We start from the raw sequence: 16,865 nt of genomic DNA, 5'->3' as shown, positions 1-16,865 counted from the left end.
GTACAGGGCGGGGAGGCCTTGTTCACTTATTTGTGAGTCTGTTTCCTTGATGCCAAGAAAGTTTTTTGATTTAGTACAAACCATCCATTTAAATTTATTTCCAGGGAGAAAAAGTCGTGAGTATTTTAATTTTAGACACTTAAAAAGTAGCGATCTGAGAAATTTGTTATATTTCAAATTGAGCAATAAGCCTGCTATTTCAGCTGTGGGGAATTGAACGCTCTTGGTGTTAACACTTATAAATACCCCCAACCTGAACCGTGTGCACAGGGTGGGCCCCGGTCCTTTCATGTGCCCTCTGGAGAAGCGCCCGGCCTGCGCCCTGGGAGGCAGACACCTGAACAGCACCCACACCCCCGCCGCCGGGCCGCGGGGAGACAGCGGCATGCAGAGGGCACTCACACGCTTGCTCCTGAAGCGATGAGCCCGAGTGCTGTGACCCTGCCCTTCAGGTGCTGGGGCCGCAGGAAGGCTGGCAGACAGGCAGCTGGTGATGTTGCAGAGGCCGCTGCCGTCGCCATGGGCAGGGCGGCCCTCCCTGCAGCATCCCGTTCAGGGCTCACTGTAGCCCTGTGAGGGCTGCTGGTCTCATTTCACAGACGAGGGAAGCCGGGCTGAGTGGCTCTACCTGCTGGGAAGCAGCCAGCACAGCCTCACTGTCGGGTTCAGCCTCCATGACTGTGGCCGAGGCCAAGGCCCCGGGCTGTGGGAGCCCCCCGGGCTGTGGGAGTTCTAGGGGAGCGCCTAGCCCACAGCCTGAGTGGTCAGAGCCGGAGGCGCAGAAGCTGAAGACAGGGCAACCAGATGAGGCGGGCGTCCCCCAGTGAGCTAGCGGGTCGGGGTTGGACTGGAGGAGCTGGGAGTGGTGGCCTGAGAGCCGTGGCTCCGGAGGGCAGTCTGGACGTGCCCGACGGCGGGCCCTGGGGCGGGATGGGGCCCGGGGCCTTCCTTCACACGACCCGCCCCACAGGCACTGTCGTGGCACCTGATCCACTCGAGGGTCCCGCTGAGCCTGGACCTGCAGGCGGGCCTGGACTGCTGCTGCCTGGCCCTGCAGCTGCCCGGCCTCTGGAGCCTGCTCGCCGCGCCCGACATGGTGACCCACGCCTGCTCCCTCATCCACTGTGTGCGGTTCATCCTGGAGGCCAGTGAGTCGAGACCGGGGCGCGCGCTGTCCTTTGGCCCTTGAAGCAGTGGTCCGTGCTGCAGGGCTAGGCGCAGACGGTTATTTGCCACCTGCTCTCCAGGTGCTGAGCTGGGAATCGGGAGTGAGGAGGTGGAGGAATTACGGGCCTTGCCTTCATCTCCGGGCTCTTGGAGTCTGCCCTAGAATTTGACTTGAATTTGCTTTTGTGTGGATTTGGAATTTCAGCTTCCATTAAGAACTGCATCTGCTTCCTGGCCCTTTGGTCTCGGGTCCTAGTTGGCGGTTCCCCCTTTAGTTGTGAGTCGTCACAAGACCAATAAGATTACCTTCAAAAATCACTTTTTTTCTGTTACAGTCAAAATGCTTGTTTCTATACTGCATCAATTTTGAAATAAAAGTGTCTTATTCTTTTCAAGGGACAGTGTCCTTAACAAGGGTCATTAGCCAAAATGTTTTTAAAATTGGATTTTATAGTTTACATGTGAGAGGGTGTCTTGATGTTTTGTATTTTTAAATTAAATATAGAGTGGTGTTTTGAAGATTCATTGTTTAAATTGTTTTCATCTGTCCATTTGTAGTAACATGAAAACAAAGATCCAGGGAGTGATTTATCAAAGCCAAGCTTCTTGGGGGCTCCAGGCATGCTGTTAGCAGTAATGGATCATGAGCTGTCTGATAAAAGCCCTCAGGGTCAGAGGTGGCAGAGAGCGGAAGGACTGAGGAATCCAAGTGTAGAAGTTCAGATCCTGGTGCATTTCAGATTAACTAGAGATTGATACTTGAGTCTAGTGGGTCTGAAGTTGTCCCAAGTTGAATCTAGGAAACTTCAAGCTCACTTGACCTAACCTGTCACTTGGGAAGCGTTCATAAGGCTACACGAATGTGAAAATCTGAACAGAAAGGGACGGTCGACATGCTTTGGAATTCTTCTGTTTGTTTCGTTGTGATTTCAGTTGTGGTGCAGCCCGGGGACCAGCTTCTTAGTCCAGAAAGAAGGACGAGCACCCCCAAGGCTGCCAGAGAGGACAGCGTGGATTCAGACACACAGAGTAAGTCTTGGGGTCGTTTCTCTTACGTCGAGTCTTCGGGGGCTTGAGAGTCATTCATGGGAGAGTACTCCTACGTGGTCGGTGTGGATGCTTGACCCGTCCTCAGCTGTGTCCTGCTTGTCCTGGAGCTGGGAGATGGCTCCTTTTCCGCCCCGCTGTGGGCATGGTCCGCCGCCTGGCTCTCCGTGACCTCACACCCCGCGGGGGTGTCCCGCTCAGCTGATGGGGCTGCAGGAGGGTGAAGTAAATGAGTCCATGTGAGGCGCCCACGACAAGTCACGTCTCTGGCGCGTGGTGGGCCTGTGCCTCCCACCCTGTGAGGCTGGGCAAGTCGGGGGCGGGGCGGTGGTTCGGGGTGTGCTTCAACAGCAGGGGCCTCTCTTACGGCGGTGTCTGTTCAGACCCTCAGTACATCACTGCAGCCTGTGGCATGGTGGCCGAGATGGTGGAGTGCCTGCCGTCGGTATTGGCCTTGGGCCACAAGAGGAACAGCCGTACGCCCGCGTTCCTCACGCCGGTGCTCAGGAACATCGTCATCAGCTTGGCCCGCTTGCCGCTCGTCAACAGCTACATGCGCGTCCCGCCCCTGGTGAGTCAGCCCTCCCCTGGCGCAGGACGCAGACGAGGCAGACGAGGCAGGCGCCCAGCTCGGGGTCCCTGAGCAGGAAGCCAAGGCGTGAGCGCGCCAATGCCCGCTGACGGGGGCTGGCGTGCTCCTGTGTGCCGTCAAGACACCCGTCTGGGCTCCTCGGGCGCGCCGTGGCTCGGTCATTAGTAGCAGTGCTCTGAAACGGTGAGGGATCACGTGGCAAAATGAGGCGAAATGAAGCAATTGCCCCCACGGCACCAGGTGCTATTCTAAGGTCCTCAGACCCGTCTCTTTAGTGGGAGAGTAGAAACTGCGCCCCCTCACGTGCCTCCCTGTCAGCAGTCACCCCAAGGCGGCTCCTCAGACCCGTCTCTTTAGTGGGAGAGCAGAAATTGCGCTCCTCACTGCCTCCCTGTCAGCAGTCACCCCAAGGCGGCCCAGGGGTTTGGCCCAGCTGCAGCTCAGCTGCTCTTCCAAAGCTAGCTTCAGAACCAGAACCAGGATCCAGTGGGCACTGTTAAAGGACCTGGTTCTAGATAACCGGTAGGGCCTGGACGAGCAGGATGCGGGGCTGCAGCCGGCCGGGGGAGGTGGGCCGGGGCCTGAGGCGGGTGCTTGTTGCTGCCTGGGGAGGGTGCGTGCCAGCTGGTGGGGTGCAGCCTCTGTGCACACGAGGTTCTGCGGTGGCTGCTCAGAGGAGGCAGGGGGCCCTTGGCCTGAAGAGGATTTTGCTGTGGGAGGGGAAGGAGTCCCACTCAGGGGCTCCTTCTGAGGGAAAGCCCAGCAGCTGCTGTCCTGAGGTCACCATGGAACTGGGAGGAGAGCTGGGGAGCTGGCGCTGCCCTCGGGCCGTCCCTGCAGGTGTCAAGCCGGCTCGCCTTTGGGAGGGAGTGGGGAGCAGATAGAGGAAGGCACAGTCCGGAGGCCCCAGTGTCTGGCCCGCACAGACCACGCCCTGTAGATGAGGCTCCTCGCGCGAGCGCTGCGCCCCACGTGGCTCCTTGAGAGTGTCTGCCAGAGGTGCTGGAGCTGCTGGGCCGGGGGACCAGACTCAGGGATCCAGCGCGAGCCGGGGCCGGCTGGGACCTGGGCTCCTGCTGCGGACTCGGGGACCCAGCGCGAGCCGGGGCCGGGGGACCGGACTCGGGGATCTAGCGCGAGCCGGGGCCGGCTGGGAGCTGGGCTCCTGCTGCGGACTCGGGGACCCAGCGCGAGCCGGGGCCGGGGGACCGGACTCGGGGATCCAGCGCAAGCCGGGGCCGGCTGGGAGCTGGGCTCCTGCTGCGGGAGCAGCACTGGGCGACGAAGCTGGACTCGGAGAGCTCCCCCGCTCAACCGTGTCTGCAGCCAGGGAGCCGTGGGGAGAGAAGGCGCGTTTCTGGGTGCCCTCCCCGTCTGGCCACCTTGCCTTCACTGTTTCTCTCCCACCCTCTTAGGTGTGGAAACTCGGATGGTCACCCAAACCAGGCGGGGATTTCGGCACAGTGTTCCCTGAGATCCCCGTGGAGTTCCTTCAGGAGAAGGAGGTCTTCAGAGAGTTCATCTACCGCATCAACACGCTGGGTAGGCCAGGGCCCTGTGGGCGCGTCGCCCTGACACGCTTGCTGGGAGCTGGGGCAGCGGTGGGGTCTGCCTTCTTTTATCCAGGGAGGCGTTGAGGCAGGACACAATCGTGTGCGTACATTCTATAATATACACAAAGCTGTCACGATGACAAGTGTGTGTGCACGTGTGTGTGTGAGAGCGTTTATTCCCGCATGTTCACGTCAGGTCAGGCGGTGCCCCTGTGATGGGTGGTGCTGAGCCGGGTTTGGCCTGTGTCTCGGCCCCTCGGCTGGAGGGTGCGGGGTTCCCTGCGGGAGCCTCCTGTGACCGCTGCCGCCCCGGTCCCCGTGTGCCAGGCAGAGCGGTGTGCGCCATGAGGCGGGGCAGGCAGCAGACCCCAGGGGGGCAGCCGCTTTGACCCCCAGGACTGCTCTTGGACCGTCCGTGGCACGCGGGTGGCGGCTGTTTCACACAACTGCTGCAACCTTAGAAACGGAAGGGCCCGACGCGCGGCGTCTCCGTCAGCAGCAGGGTCCCAGGCTCCCCTCAGGACGCTGCCTTGCTGCCTGCAGCATAGCGGAAGCTCACCCTCTTCGTCCCCGTGTTGTGGCTGGGGGTAGCCCTGGCGCGTGAGCGCTGTCATCGGCAGAGCCTGCGAGGCTGCGCCCGGCAGGGCAACTCCATGCCAGCCCCAGCCCCACGTCGGCCCCTCCGCCCAGCGCCCCTCCTCTCTCAGCCTGCACGGGGTCTGTGCTGCGGTGACCCTGGGGCGTGGGCCAGCAGACACCTCGCTGCCACCTCTCCTCCCTGAGTCGAGCGGTGAGCCCTCTCCCTGTCCACAGCGAAGCCTGAGCAGCAGTCTGAGGCTGCTGTCTTCGGAACTTCTCCGCCCTCTCCCCGGCGGCCCCTGCCTCCCCCAGCCCACCCGACCCCCGCGCCCTGTGTCTCTGGGCTTCCCCATCTGCGTCGTCAGTCCCCACTCACCTGGAGGTGGCCTGCAGGCCTCCCCGTACGCCGCTGCTGCCCGTGGTCCTTCGTTTCCTCTCTCCTGCTGGGGAGTCTGCACACGTCTCTCTAGGCCTCCTGCCTCAGCTCATCTGTGTGTCTGCTCCGTACCTGAATCAGCCGCTCTGTCTGTCCACGTCACGTCACCAGAGAGTTCCTAATGTTTGCGGCTTTGGTTTTCTGTCCTCGGCACCCTGTTCTTGCCCCTTGTAGCCCTGATTCAAGTGGCACGGCCTCCTCCCCTCTAGGGTCACGGCCCTTGGGATAACTGCTCACCCAGGACCACCTTGAGAGCGGCTTGGGACAGTGGTGCCTGAGAATGGCCCCTGAGATGCTCTCCTCACAGACTGGACTTTCCCCACAGGTTACACTCTGTCTCGACCTACCGTCTTTCTTGACGGAGTCAGGGCAGCCATTGCTCTAAGCTTTTATGCCGCTGCCCTGACGTAGAGTTCACCCGGCAGCCTGTGCATCCGCTCTGGTGTGGTTCCACAGTGGAGGCTGAACACACCCATGTGGTCTGGGGGTGTGACTCTAAGTAAGGCCGTCCCAGCCCCTGCTAAGCTGGGCAGAGGGCACTCTGACCCCATATGAGCGTCACCCACTCGGACATCCACACAGCAGGGTCCAGAGGGTGCTTCACACCAGGCCACCTGGGCTGAACTCAGCTGTGTTGGTCTGTTCACCGCTGGGCTCGGCCGGAAGTGAGGCTGCACTGCAGCGCCATCCTGAGTCTCTGGGCAGTGGCTTTGTGGGCACCTGGCCAGCGAGAGCCAGAGTACCCACTGCCCTGTCTCGCAGAGAAGGCGGAGCAGCGGGGACCGTCTGTCTAAAGCAACACTCACATTCCAGGGTGGACCAGCCGCACCCAGTTTGAGGAGACATGGGCCACCCTTCTCGGCGTCCTGGTGACTCAGCCGCTCATGATGGAGCAGGAGGAGAGCCCCCCGGAAGTAAGGCTGCGCGCAGGCTCGCACGGAAGCACCCCGTGCGTGGGGGCCGGGGCAGCACGCCCTTCCGCCTGTCTCACCCGGTTGGTAAACGGGTAGCCAGTTACGTCCTGGCTGGTGTTCCAAGGTCTGGGTGCTCTAGAATCGTGGCTGGAAGGCGTTTACCGCAGCGTGCTGCCTCCAGGCCGTAGGACTGTGTCCTTTCTTAAATGTATCTTGTGTTCTGCTTCTCACTGTTCAGGTATGGTGTGTAGCAACATTCCATCAAAGAGGAAAGACGTGTCTTAGAGGCCACACGTGATTACCAGTGTTTATTTCTCTTGTTTTGCAAAAATTTTATGCGGCTTGGAGTGTTAATGCATATTATGGTAGTTTAAAATTAATAGAAGACACGTTCTGGTAAAGGAAAGCCTAAAATATTGAAAGTCCTCAGACACACGTTCTTCAGGTAGAAGGTGTGGTATGAAGCAGCAGAAACGGCAGTTCAGAGAGTATATGTGTCAGACATTACCAGGAGTGACTTTCGCTGGAGAGGAGCTAGCAGCTTGTCATATGCAGGGCCCTTAAAGCTGGTGAGGAAATTGAGGACAGTTTCTTAAAAAGTAATTCCTATTTGGAGGTTTGTGTCTGGAGGAAAGCTGGCTCTGAAAAGCAGCCACTTGCCCATCAGATTTATCTCAAATCATAGATGCATGTGGATTCTGGTGAATTCAGGCAGACACCCCGGGACCCCGGGCAGGAAGGCACGTCCATCTGTCCCGCTCGGGGCCAGACACTCAGTTCCAGGGTCAGAGGGAGCCTCTCTCTGCTGCGTCAGGGCCTCCGTGAACCCTCAGCAGCTGCCTGTGAGCCGGGCCGGCCTTCGGGAGGGATGCTCGGCTCATCGGGCGTCCCCAGCCTTTGGGTTTATCTTCAGGGAAACTCTGAAGCGTCTCCTCCTCCTGCTCGGGGCCCGTGCCCGTGAGGCCGCCTGGCCGGGCAGCCATGGGGGAGGTAGCGTGCTGCGGTGTGCGCCTTGGTGACCTGGGGCTCTCCTTCCAGGAGGACGTGGAGAGGACGCAGATCCACGTCCTGGCTGTGCAGGCCATCACCTCCCTGGTGCTGAGCGCGATGACCGTGCCTGTGGCTGGCAACCCGGCCGTGAGCTGCCTGGAGCAGCAGCCCCGGAACAAGCCCCTGAAGGCCCTTGACACCAGGTGGGCCCGAGAACCGTGTCCCCAGAGCACGGCCGCATGGGAGCAGGGAGGCCCCGGGGCGCCCTTTCCTTTGCTGCCAGGGTGGTTTGGTGGCTGAGTCTGATGACCTGGCCTCCGGTGTCGGGGGCCGGCTCCGGCGGAGCTAAGGGGGCGCCTGTGCAGGGCCCGGGCTCTTCCGTGTTTCCTGGAGGCGAAGCTGGGAGCCAGGGGGTTCACTGTGAAGATTCCGGAGGAGCTGGATGGCAGTAACCTTTGCTCTGAACTTAGGTTTGGGAGGAAGCTGAGCATCATCAGAGGGATTGTCGAGCAGGAGATCCAGGCAATGGTTTCCAGGAGAGAAAACGCCGCCACTCACCACCTGTACCAGGCGTGGGACCCCGTCCCGTCTCTGGCCCCGGCCACCACAGGTTCCAGGGGCTCATGGGGAGGGTGGGTCGCTTGAGGGTGTCAGCCTGCTCCCTATGCCCATGAGCACAGCTGGACTGTCCCAGCGCCAGGGTGGGGGCTCGGGAGGCCCCACTCTCCAGAAAGTCGTCAGGGCTGCCGGCTGGGTGGGCACCTTGTCAGCGACCACTGACACTCCAGCTTCTGCAGCTCAGCCCACAGCCAGTTCCCGTTCAGTCTGGTTTGTTATGGAGAAAAAGTGATAGTTTCATATCACCCTGCTGGCCCTGCCAGCTTCATATGCTGCGTGGGGACGGGGTTCCCCACTCTGCAGGAGACACTCAGGGCTGTGCAGGGATGGGGCTCCCCACTGGGGGGACTCTCAGGGCTGCGCAGGGATGGGGCTCCCCACTGGGGGGACTCTCAGGGCTGTGCGGGGACGGGACTCCCCACTGCGGGACACTCAGGGCTGTGTGGGGACGGGACTCCCCACTCTGCAGGGGACACTCAGGGCTGTGTGGGGACGGGACTCCCCACTGGGGGACTCTCAGGGCTGTGTGGGGATGGGACTCCCCACTGGGGGGCGGCTGTGTAGGGACGGGACTCCCCACTGGGGGACACTCAGGGCTGTGTGGGGACGGGACTCCCCACTGGGGCACTCTCAGGGCTGTGTGGGGATGAGGCTCCCCACTGGGGGGACACTCAGGGCTGTGCAGGGACGGGATTCTCCACTGGGGGGCACTCAGGGCTGTGTAGGGATGGGACTCCCCACTCTGCAGGGGACACTCAGGGCTGTGCAGGGACGGGATTCCCCACTAGGGGGACACTCATGCGTCCTTGCTCCGCAGGTGCTCTCATCAGCCATGACAAGCTGCTGCTGCAGCTCAACCCCGAGCGTGAGCTGGGGGACATGAGCTACAAGCTTGGCCAGGTCAGTGCCCGGAGGGTGGCCAGCAGGACTGGTTCCTCCCCAACACCCCCCCTCTCCAGAGCTAGCTGACTGTCCTCTGCATGTGTAGGGGGCTTTGTTACGTCATTCAGAAACACGGGCCCACACGTGTTGTCTGGTGAGAGGACCGGTTTTGAATAGAGATCCCACCTTGTCGTTCCGTTTTGTGTCAAGACCTCACCCTGACGTCTCTCAGTAGCCAAGTTTCCTTTCTTCTTTTTCAACATTCCCTTTCTTAGCGCCTCTTCACCTCAGCTGCTCCCGGGGCTCATTCTTTTTTTTTTTTTTTTTTTCCGGGGCTCATTCTTAAGCCCCGAACCCCTGGGGGTCTGACCAGCCCTGACTGGGGATGGGGGTTGGTGCTCGCTTCAGGGACCCCAGGCGGGCCCGGCGCCTGAGCACCGCCCCCGTCCCGTGTCCCCTGAAGGTGTCCATCCACTCGGTGTGGCTGGGGAACAGCATCACGCCCTTGCGAGAGGAGGAGTGGGACGAGGAGGAGGAGGAGACCGAGGCCCCGGCACCGTCGTCCCCGCCCACATCTCCGATCAACTCCAGGTTCCCTCCGCCTTCTGTCCAAGCGAGCGGGAGCTCCGTCCAGTCCCTTGTTTGGGGGCCTCTTGATGAACCTCTCATCTCTTTTGGGGGAAATTGCAGGAAACACCGGGCTGGAGTCGACATCCACTCCTGTTCGCAGTTTTTGCTTGAGTTGTACAGTCGCTGGATCCTGCCGTCGAGTTCCGCCAGGAGGACCCCCGTCACCCTGATCAGCGAGGTAGTGCGCTCGGTGAGTGGCGTGCCCACCCCTGTGGTACCCGGGGCCCGTGCGGAGACACCGGAAGGTTGTGGTGCTTCTCAGGCCAGGGGAGGGCCGACTCCACGCACAGTGCCGGGCAGGCACGCCCCAGCCCAGTGGCCGCATCGTGGAGTCGGCACGGGACCGCCTGTCCTCACAGCGCTGTCTCCTCAGGCCTGTGACAGACATACCCCCCCAGCAGCCAAGCACCTATCTGGGCGGTTGTTGTCCGGGGGTTGGCCTCAGAGTCCTTCATGTCCAGGAGCCCCAAGGGGCCGCCAGGGAGTGTAGCTTCCTATGAGCAGCACCCGTCAGTCCTCGCAGCGTTGAAGTCACACCTGAGAGCTTTGAAAAGTCACTCACTCGGTGCCGGCTTGTCACCTGGGTTTCGTCCGGAAGGAGGGCTGCCCGGGACTGGATCCATCGCGTTAGCTATTTCTGTTCTTTTGACCTAAAGGTGTCTCCTTTCGGGAGTGACTTGTTTTTTTTTAAACCTGTTTTTCTCAGTATTCCTTTAAAGGTTTCTACAGACTGTCTGATATTTGGTCAAGTTGATATTTTTAAAAACTTCACTTTTAACTTGTAAGTTGCAAATTGATTTTTATTAAAGAGGTCAACAAACTACAAGTACTGCTAAAGATCTTAAAAAAAACAAGTTGCTAGAAATTCTTGGTGGTCCAGTGGTTAGGACTCAGCACTGCTGTGGGCCCAGATTTGATTCCACAAACCACATGGCATGACCAAAAAAAAAAAAAAAATTGTCTATTTAAAAATGATAACTTAAAAGTTTTTAGTTGCTTTGCATCCAGCATCTGGCTCATCAGCAGTCCCTGGGTTCTCACAGCTCCTGTGTATTCAGTCTGTTAACATCAGGTGACTTCTGGGAAACAACGCTGTGCCTGTGTGCGGGAGGGCACAGGAGAGAGGGGCAGGTCGGGTCAGCGTTGCTACAAAAGTGTTTGACCTTGTGACCTCGAGAGGCCTGCGTGCCTCCACGGGTGGCCTGAAGTCCTGCCGGCTAAGTTGTTCAGCTGCCAGGGTCCCTGAAGACCAGCCAGCCCCCGCTTCCAACACACTCCCGGTGCTCGGGGGGCTTCCACCTGATCAGAGCCCATCTTCAGATGTCACACGAGAAACTGGAGACTCTGGGGAGACAGAAGGAATCGGTGCCAAAGCATTGACTTCTGAGCCAGGCGCCTGCTTCTCCTTCGCGGCTTTGAGACCTGGGCTGGCAGTGGCCGCAGTGTGTGAGCCCGGCTCCAGGGAGGCCGCGGGCACCCTTCTCTCCTGGGCCCAGGCTCTGGTGCAGATTCTGCTCAGGGTGTGGAGCCCAGAGTGACCCGCCCCCTCCCACCACGTGTCCGTCTCCAGCTCCTCGTGGTCTCGGACTTGTTCACTGAGCGCAGCCAGTTTGAGACGATGTACCTGACGCTGACGGAGCTGCGGAAGGTACACCCCTCGGAAGACGAGATTCTTCTGCAGTACCTGGTGCCCGCCACCTGCAAAGCAGCCGCTGTCCTCGGGATGGTGAGCGGAGGGCGTGCGGGGCCTCAGCCGCGGGAGGAGGGGCCCCACGTCACTGCAGAGCGTGGGGTGCCAGCCGGGCCTCTAGTGGGGCTCCCGTGGCCCTGGGTCCTGAGGTGGTGCGATGCCTCCTCCAGGGGCTCGGCTGTGCCCTAGGGGGCACGAGGCCAGGTCCTCCCCCTTGAGAACGCATCCGCCCCCTGCAGTGCCCTGCAGCACCGTCCAAGGGGCGGGATGATGAGTCCCCTGGCTTCTGCTGTTCGAAGCCCAAGTGGGGCCCCCTGGGTTGCTGCGGGAGCTGGAGGCAGCTAGACTGGAGGCCTGAGGGGTCCTTTTGTCTCAGCGGGGAGTTTCGCTGCTGGCTCGTTCTCACGGTAATTGTGCTCAGGCCTGAATCCCCAAGGCTAAGCTGTGTTGTCTATAAATGGAATGAGTAACGCTTTCAAGAAGAGGCTTGGACGGGTCGGCCTGGGGTGAACCCCCGCTGGTGGGGGGCAGCACTGCTTCCCCCAGGACAGGGACACGCTGCTGGGACGGGACCCTGTCCTCTGTGGCTGTACCCACGCAGCCCGGCCGCGGAGTTCTCAAGCTCTGCTTTTCTCCAGACTTCCCCAGGTTATGAAAGCTGCCCCCGCGGGCTCTGCTGGTGGTTGGCGGTCTTCGGTGTGGGTGGGAGGAAGGGAGTCCTCTGCAGTGTCAGCTTCGCGGGGACCACAGGGCAGAGTTCCCGGGGGCTGAGGGGTAGTCAGACAGCCTCTGAGGCTTTTGCAGAGTGAGACAAGGCCCTCAGCCAGCAGTGGTTGCTTGTCCCTGGGTGGGGTGATCTGTCCCCAGGGAAGTCCGTCACAGACTCAGGGCTGGGGTTCTTCCCAGGGCCGGCCTCGTGGGTCCCTGTGTCACTCACACACTGAACTCCAGCCCCAGGAGAAGGGTGTGAGCACAGATGTGACATGGAGGCTCAGGGAGCCCTGACTCATAGGGGTGCTGGGGGCCCCCGCGACACCCCAGCCCTGCACGCAGGCCCCTGTGGCGTGAGGCCAGCCTCCCGGGCCTCCCCTGGGGTATGGGCCCTGCCCAGCCCGCCGTGTGCTTGTGCCCAGGACAAGGCCGTGGCGGAACCGGTCAGCCGGCTGCTGGAGAGCGCGCTCCGGAGCAGCCACCTGCCCAGCACGATGGGTGCCCTGCACGGCGTCCTGTACGTGCTGGAGTGCGACCTCCTGGATGACACCGCCAAGCAGCTCGTCCCTGTCGTCACCGACTACCTCCTCTCCAACCTCCAGGGTAGAGCCCAGTGAGTGGGCGTGGCCGGCCTCCCACCGCGGTCTCCCGGGTTCGTCCGATGGGGTGGGGGGTGGGGGTGCCTGTGAGAAGTGCGCGTACAGCAGACCCTGGCTGAGGCGCCAGCAGGGGCCCACGTGGGTGCCCTCCTCACAGGGACGCTGGCTGAGTCCCTGAGACAGGAGGCCAGCGCGCAGTGCTGGCAGACAGCGCGGCGGGCGTGTCGCTCACCTGGCTGCGTATCGGTTTCAGCTGCGTGAGCGTGCACAGCCAGCAGCACGTGCTGGTGATGTGCGCCACGGCCTTCTACCTGATCGAGAACTACCCGCTGGACGTGGGCCCGGACTTCTCGGCCTCCGTCATACAGGTGAGCCAGGCTGGCCCGGGCTGTGCTCTGCGACTGGGGGCTGGGCCGGCAGAGGCTCCCACCAGGGAGGAGGCTGGGCGGCCCTTTGACCCGGAAGCCTTCCCCCCGTGCAGATGTGTGGAGTGATGCTGTCTGGAAGCGAAGAGGCCACCCCGTCCGTCGTCTACCACTGCGTCCTGCGGGGCCTGGAGCGCCTCCTTCTCTCCGAGCAGCTCTCCCGGCTAGACGCAGAGTCCCTGGTCAAGCTGAGCGTGGACCGGGTGAATGTGCACAGCCCGCACCGCGCCATGGCGGCCCTGGGCCTCATGCTCACCTGCATGTACACAGGTGAGCCCGATACGCGGGTGCCCCTGGGCTCCAGACGCAGGGCTTCTGCGGGGCCCTCCAGTTCTCTGGGCCACCAAGCTGCGTGGGGTCAGAGCCCCGTCTGGGAGCGGTTCTCAGTCTGACCCCTGTGCCCTGTGTCTCGGCTGGGCCCTGGGGGCCGGGCCCCCGCCCCCCGGTATCAGACCATCAGGAGGAGTTCGTAAACTCCTGTGTGAGCTCCAGGCCCGCTTCCCAGAACCATCCAGTTTTACAAACCAGCGGCACAAAACGGCTCTGTTCCAGGAAAGGAGAAAGTCAGTCCAGGCCGAGCCTCCGAGCCCAGCACTGCCGCCCCCGACAGCGAGTCCGTGATCGTGGCCATGGAGCGGGTGTCTGTCCTCTTTGACAGGTGAGCACAAGCCCGCCTGCCCGCAGCTGGGGGCGGCCTGCTCCCGCCTGGGCCCCGGGCTCTGTGCCGCGGGCCGTCCTGGCACCCAGCGCCCGGGTTTGGGCTCAGGTGGCTCAGGGCTGTCCCAAGTGCTGCCCAGGTCCTGGTGGCGAGGGGCAGTGTGGCGGTGTCGGGGGCCTTTGAGGAGACGGCCTGGAGCCTGCTTGGAGACCGAAGCGACTGTCTGAGCTGCCACCTGTAGAGAAGGGCCTGGGGGCTGCGCTAGCAGCGGCTCGGGAGGAGGCCGTCCTCGTGAAAAGGAGGCTGCTCTCGTGGCCCTTGGACAGCCTTACGAGCAGGCAGCATCCTTGAGAGCCTGTGATGACGGCCTGCCTCCACATGTGTGCCCTGGGGTCCAGGACGGCTTGGGGGCCTCGTCCGGCTCTGCCCTGGGCCTCTCAGGCCATGTTTGTGGCCTCAGGGAAGCTGGCTCTGCTCTGCGCCCCTCAGCTCTGGTCAGCTCTGGTCAGCAGGTGACCATCCGGGTGCTCACGAGAGCACTCTCCACAGAACCTTCTCCAGGCGTGCTCTGGCCGGATGAGGTGCTCTGGAGAGTGGACTGAGCATGCTACGCCCTCGCTGCCCATTTCAGCGCACGTCCTCAGTCCCGCGCTCACACTCACCAAGCCCGGGGGCATGCAGGGCGCCCACGCTTAGCCCCACCCGCGGGGGCTCATGTGCCAGGCGTGCTGCGAGATGAGCACGTCCGCCCATGCAGGGCCGGCATTCAGCCTGGCCGCGCTCGCACGTGTGGGGGACGCTGGGTCGACAGCGCTGACTCTCCCTTGCGGGTCTCACGCCTGCGGGTCACGGCTGGCATTTGCAGGCAGGTGGAGTGGGCACACCGGGCTGGTTTCCAGGTCCCTTCCGGTGCTTCTCAGTCACAGGCGCCTGTTTGATTGGTTCTGGGGGCCACCCCCACGGGCTCCAGGGTGTGACGCGCTGGCCCCTCGTGTGTGCTGGTGCAGAGGACCCACTTCCGCACCCCCGAGGCCTGTGTGTGCTCAGCTTCCTGCAGGTGGGGCTTGCACGCGGAACACATGGACATGGAGGGCCAGCGGAGGTGTGCCGATGGCCAGTAGCCTGAGTAGCCTGCTGGCTGCCCCTTGGCCCTGGGAGGGCCTTGTGCCAGGGACCAGCCACGGGTCTGCTGAGGGCAGGCAGCCAAGAGCACTGGGGCAGGGAAGAGGGCCTGCCACGAAGAGGGCCTGGCAGGGCGCTGATGGGTTCCAGGGGCACAGGCGCGCTTGAGGGCCTCAGGAGGACGCTGGTCTGTCACAAGGGGCTGTGGCATGCCGTGATGTCACCGCCCTAGCCATCTTTGCTGCTACTTCAGCATGCCAGCCGGATCAGGAGCCCCCGGGCTGGGGAGTGTGGGCGAGACGGGCTCTGATCCAGGCTCCCCCCCACCACAGGATCCGGAAGGGGTTCCCCTGCGAAGCCCGCGTGGTGGCACGCGTCCTGCCCCAGTTCCTGGACGACTTCTTCCCGCCCCAGGACGTCATGAACAAGGTCATCGGCGAGTTCCTGTCCAGCCAGCAGCCATACCCGCAGTTCATGGCCACCGTCGTGTACCAGGTGAGGGGCCGGGGCAGGGCGCCCAGACCAGGCCCCGGGCCCCCAGCTCCCCCCGGCCGGCGCTGATGGGGTGGCCTCTCGCAGGTGTTCCAGACGCTGCACGGCGCGGGGCAATCGCCCATGGTGCGGGACTGGGTCATGCTGTCCCTCTCCAACTTCACGCAGCGGAGCCCAGTCGCCATGGCCATGTGGAGTCTCTCCTGCTTCTTCGTCAGCGCGTCCACCAGCCCGTGGGTCTCGGCGATGTATCCTTGCCTGGTTCTGGGCCCCGGGCAGCCCTGCCGTCCCGTCAGCACCCTGGTTGACATTTGCGTCAGCGTTTTGGAAGCCCACGTTCAGTAGGGAGCCCAGGTGTCAGGGTGATGCGTCCCTTAAACCCCAAGAGAGTGAGGCACAGACCAAGAAACAGGAGCCCGTGGTTCCCTGCGCCGAGTGGCCGCGCAGCAGGGAGGCCCCCAGAGGAGCCCCCATGGCTGCCTGCGGGCCTGTCAGCTGGGCGGGCCGCTCACGCTGCTTCTCTTTAGCCCTTGTCACGTGCTGTGTATCACTCCTGGGCAAACGCTGAAGTCAGTGAAGATCCAGTTCCCGCCCCCAACACGCTGGCTGCCAAAAGGGGATGGCCCCTCCCATCAGCCTTCCCCAGACAGACCGCAGAGCCTTGGAGCGGAGAGCGGCCTGGCCGGGCGGCATGGCTCTGTGCTGGGTGTGCGGGAACCAGGCCAGGTAAGCCCTGCGTGAGGGGCGGCCCCGCGGGGCGGGGGCTCCAACTCCCCGGGCGGAGCCTCTGGCTCAAGGGGCCAGACCCAGACAGGAGGCAGCTGCCGCCCAGCCCTGGGCCGCTGCTTTTGCGGCTTTGGGGAGCCCCCCCGGTGCTTCCGCTGTCCGCAGGCCTGTGTCGGGGCCGGAGCCCTGGGGGAGGCAAGAACCCCCGGGAGCACAGGAACAGGTTTCCCCAAGCTTGCCGTCTTGCGCCCTTAACTGGCCGGCCAGCCTCCCGCACGTTGTGAGCAGGATGGGCAAGCTGGAGCAGGTGGACGTGAACCTCTTCTGCCTGGTGGCCACGGACTTCTACCGACACCAGATAGAGGAGGAGCTCGACCGCAGGGCCTTCCAGTCCGTGTTCGAGGTGGTCGCCGTGCCCGGAAACCCATACCACCGCCTGCTGGCTTGTCTGCGGAGCGTCCAGAAGGCCGCTGCATGCTGAGTGCCCATGCGGGTGGCGACGAGGTGGCCCCTGGACCGCGGGGCCCAGCCTGTGCCAGGCAGCAGGCAGCATGGGCTTCTCTCCGGGGAGCCAGGGGGCGGGCGTCCCGCCACGTGGTGGCGAAGCTGCGTGCAGGGCACACGCGGTAACGTTTGGGGTTGAGCCTGAGTCCTCTCGGGGCGGGAGCTGCTGTGGCGGGCCTCGGACTGGAGCTGGTGTAGGAGCCAGCCGCCCGCTCTTTACACCCTCCTCCCGTCCAGCGCTCGGCTGTCACCAGGTCCCAGCCGCTCCTGCCCGGGGGGCAGGATTCCTCTGCTCTTGCCAGCGAGCCATGAGCCCTCCGCTGTCCCGCAGGCGGGAGGGGACGCCACAGGCTCCGAGATGCGGAGTCCTGGGGTGTCTCGGGCTTCCGCAGGGCACGCATGCCGGGTCTGGCCAGGCGGGGGGGCTGGGAGTGCGACAGTTTGCACTGTCCTTCCCGTCTCTGTCTTCTCAGGATTTAAAGTTTAATTCTATCAGTAAAGAGATTAATTTTAAGGTAACTTTCTACGCC

General features: G+C 62.6%; 1 protein-coding gene across 2 annotated transcripts in view; it reads left to right on the top strand.

The window, feature by feature from the left end:
• Positions 1-16,854, top strand: part of HTT (huntingtin) — a 123,730-nt gene extending 106,876 nt beyond the window's left edge. For both annotated transcript variants that reach the window (XM_027545175.1, XM_027545174.1), the window contains 18 exons: positions 971-1,148; positions 2,101-2,196; positions 2,598-2,785; positions 4,222-4,348; positions 6,188-6,288; positions 7,327-7,481; positions 7,749-7,888; positions 8,714-8,796; positions 9,242-9,369; positions 9,469-9,598; positions 10,979-11,134; positions 12,232-12,422; positions 12,662-12,776; positions 12,890-13,103; positions 13,386-13,491; positions 14,946-15,108; positions 15,193-15,353; positions 16,099-16,854. In XM_027545175.1, coding sequence (XP_027400976.1) covers positions 971-1,148; positions 2,101-2,196; positions 2,598-2,785; positions 4,222-4,348; positions 6,188-6,288; positions 7,327-7,481; positions 7,749-7,888; positions 8,714-8,796; positions 9,242-9,369; positions 9,469-9,598; positions 10,979-11,134; positions 12,232-12,422; positions 12,662-12,776; positions 12,890-13,103; positions 13,386-13,491; positions 14,946-15,108; positions 15,193-15,353; positions 16,099-16,312 — 2,646 coding nt within the window. In that variant the 3' untranslated portion in view covers positions 16,313-16,854. The remainder of the gene's footprint in view (positions 1-970; positions 1,149-2,100; positions 2,197-2,597; positions 2,786-4,221; positions 4,349-6,187; positions 6,289-7,326; positions 7,482-7,748; positions 7,889-8,713; positions 8,797-9,241; positions 9,370-9,468; positions 9,599-10,978; positions 11,135-12,231; positions 12,423-12,661; positions 12,777-12,889; positions 13,104-13,385; positions 13,492-14,945; positions 15,109-15,192; positions 15,354-16,098) is intronic.
• Positions 16,855-16,865: the final 11 nt, after the last annotated feature.

The sequence above is a fragment of the Bos indicus x Bos taurus genome, chromosome 6 (genome assembly GCF_003369695.1).
Source record: "Bos indicus x Bos taurus breed Angus x Brahman F1 hybrid chromosome 6, Bos_hybrid_MaternalHap_v2.0, whole genome shotgun sequence".
In the NCBI taxonomy this organism is placed as follows: domain Eukaryota; kingdom Metazoa; phylum Chordata; class Mammalia; order Artiodactyla; family Bovidae; genus Bos; species Bos indicus x Bos taurus.
The sequence above is the reverse complement of the archived record's forward strand: the minus strand, read 5'-3'. Positions and strand labels throughout refer to the sequence as shown.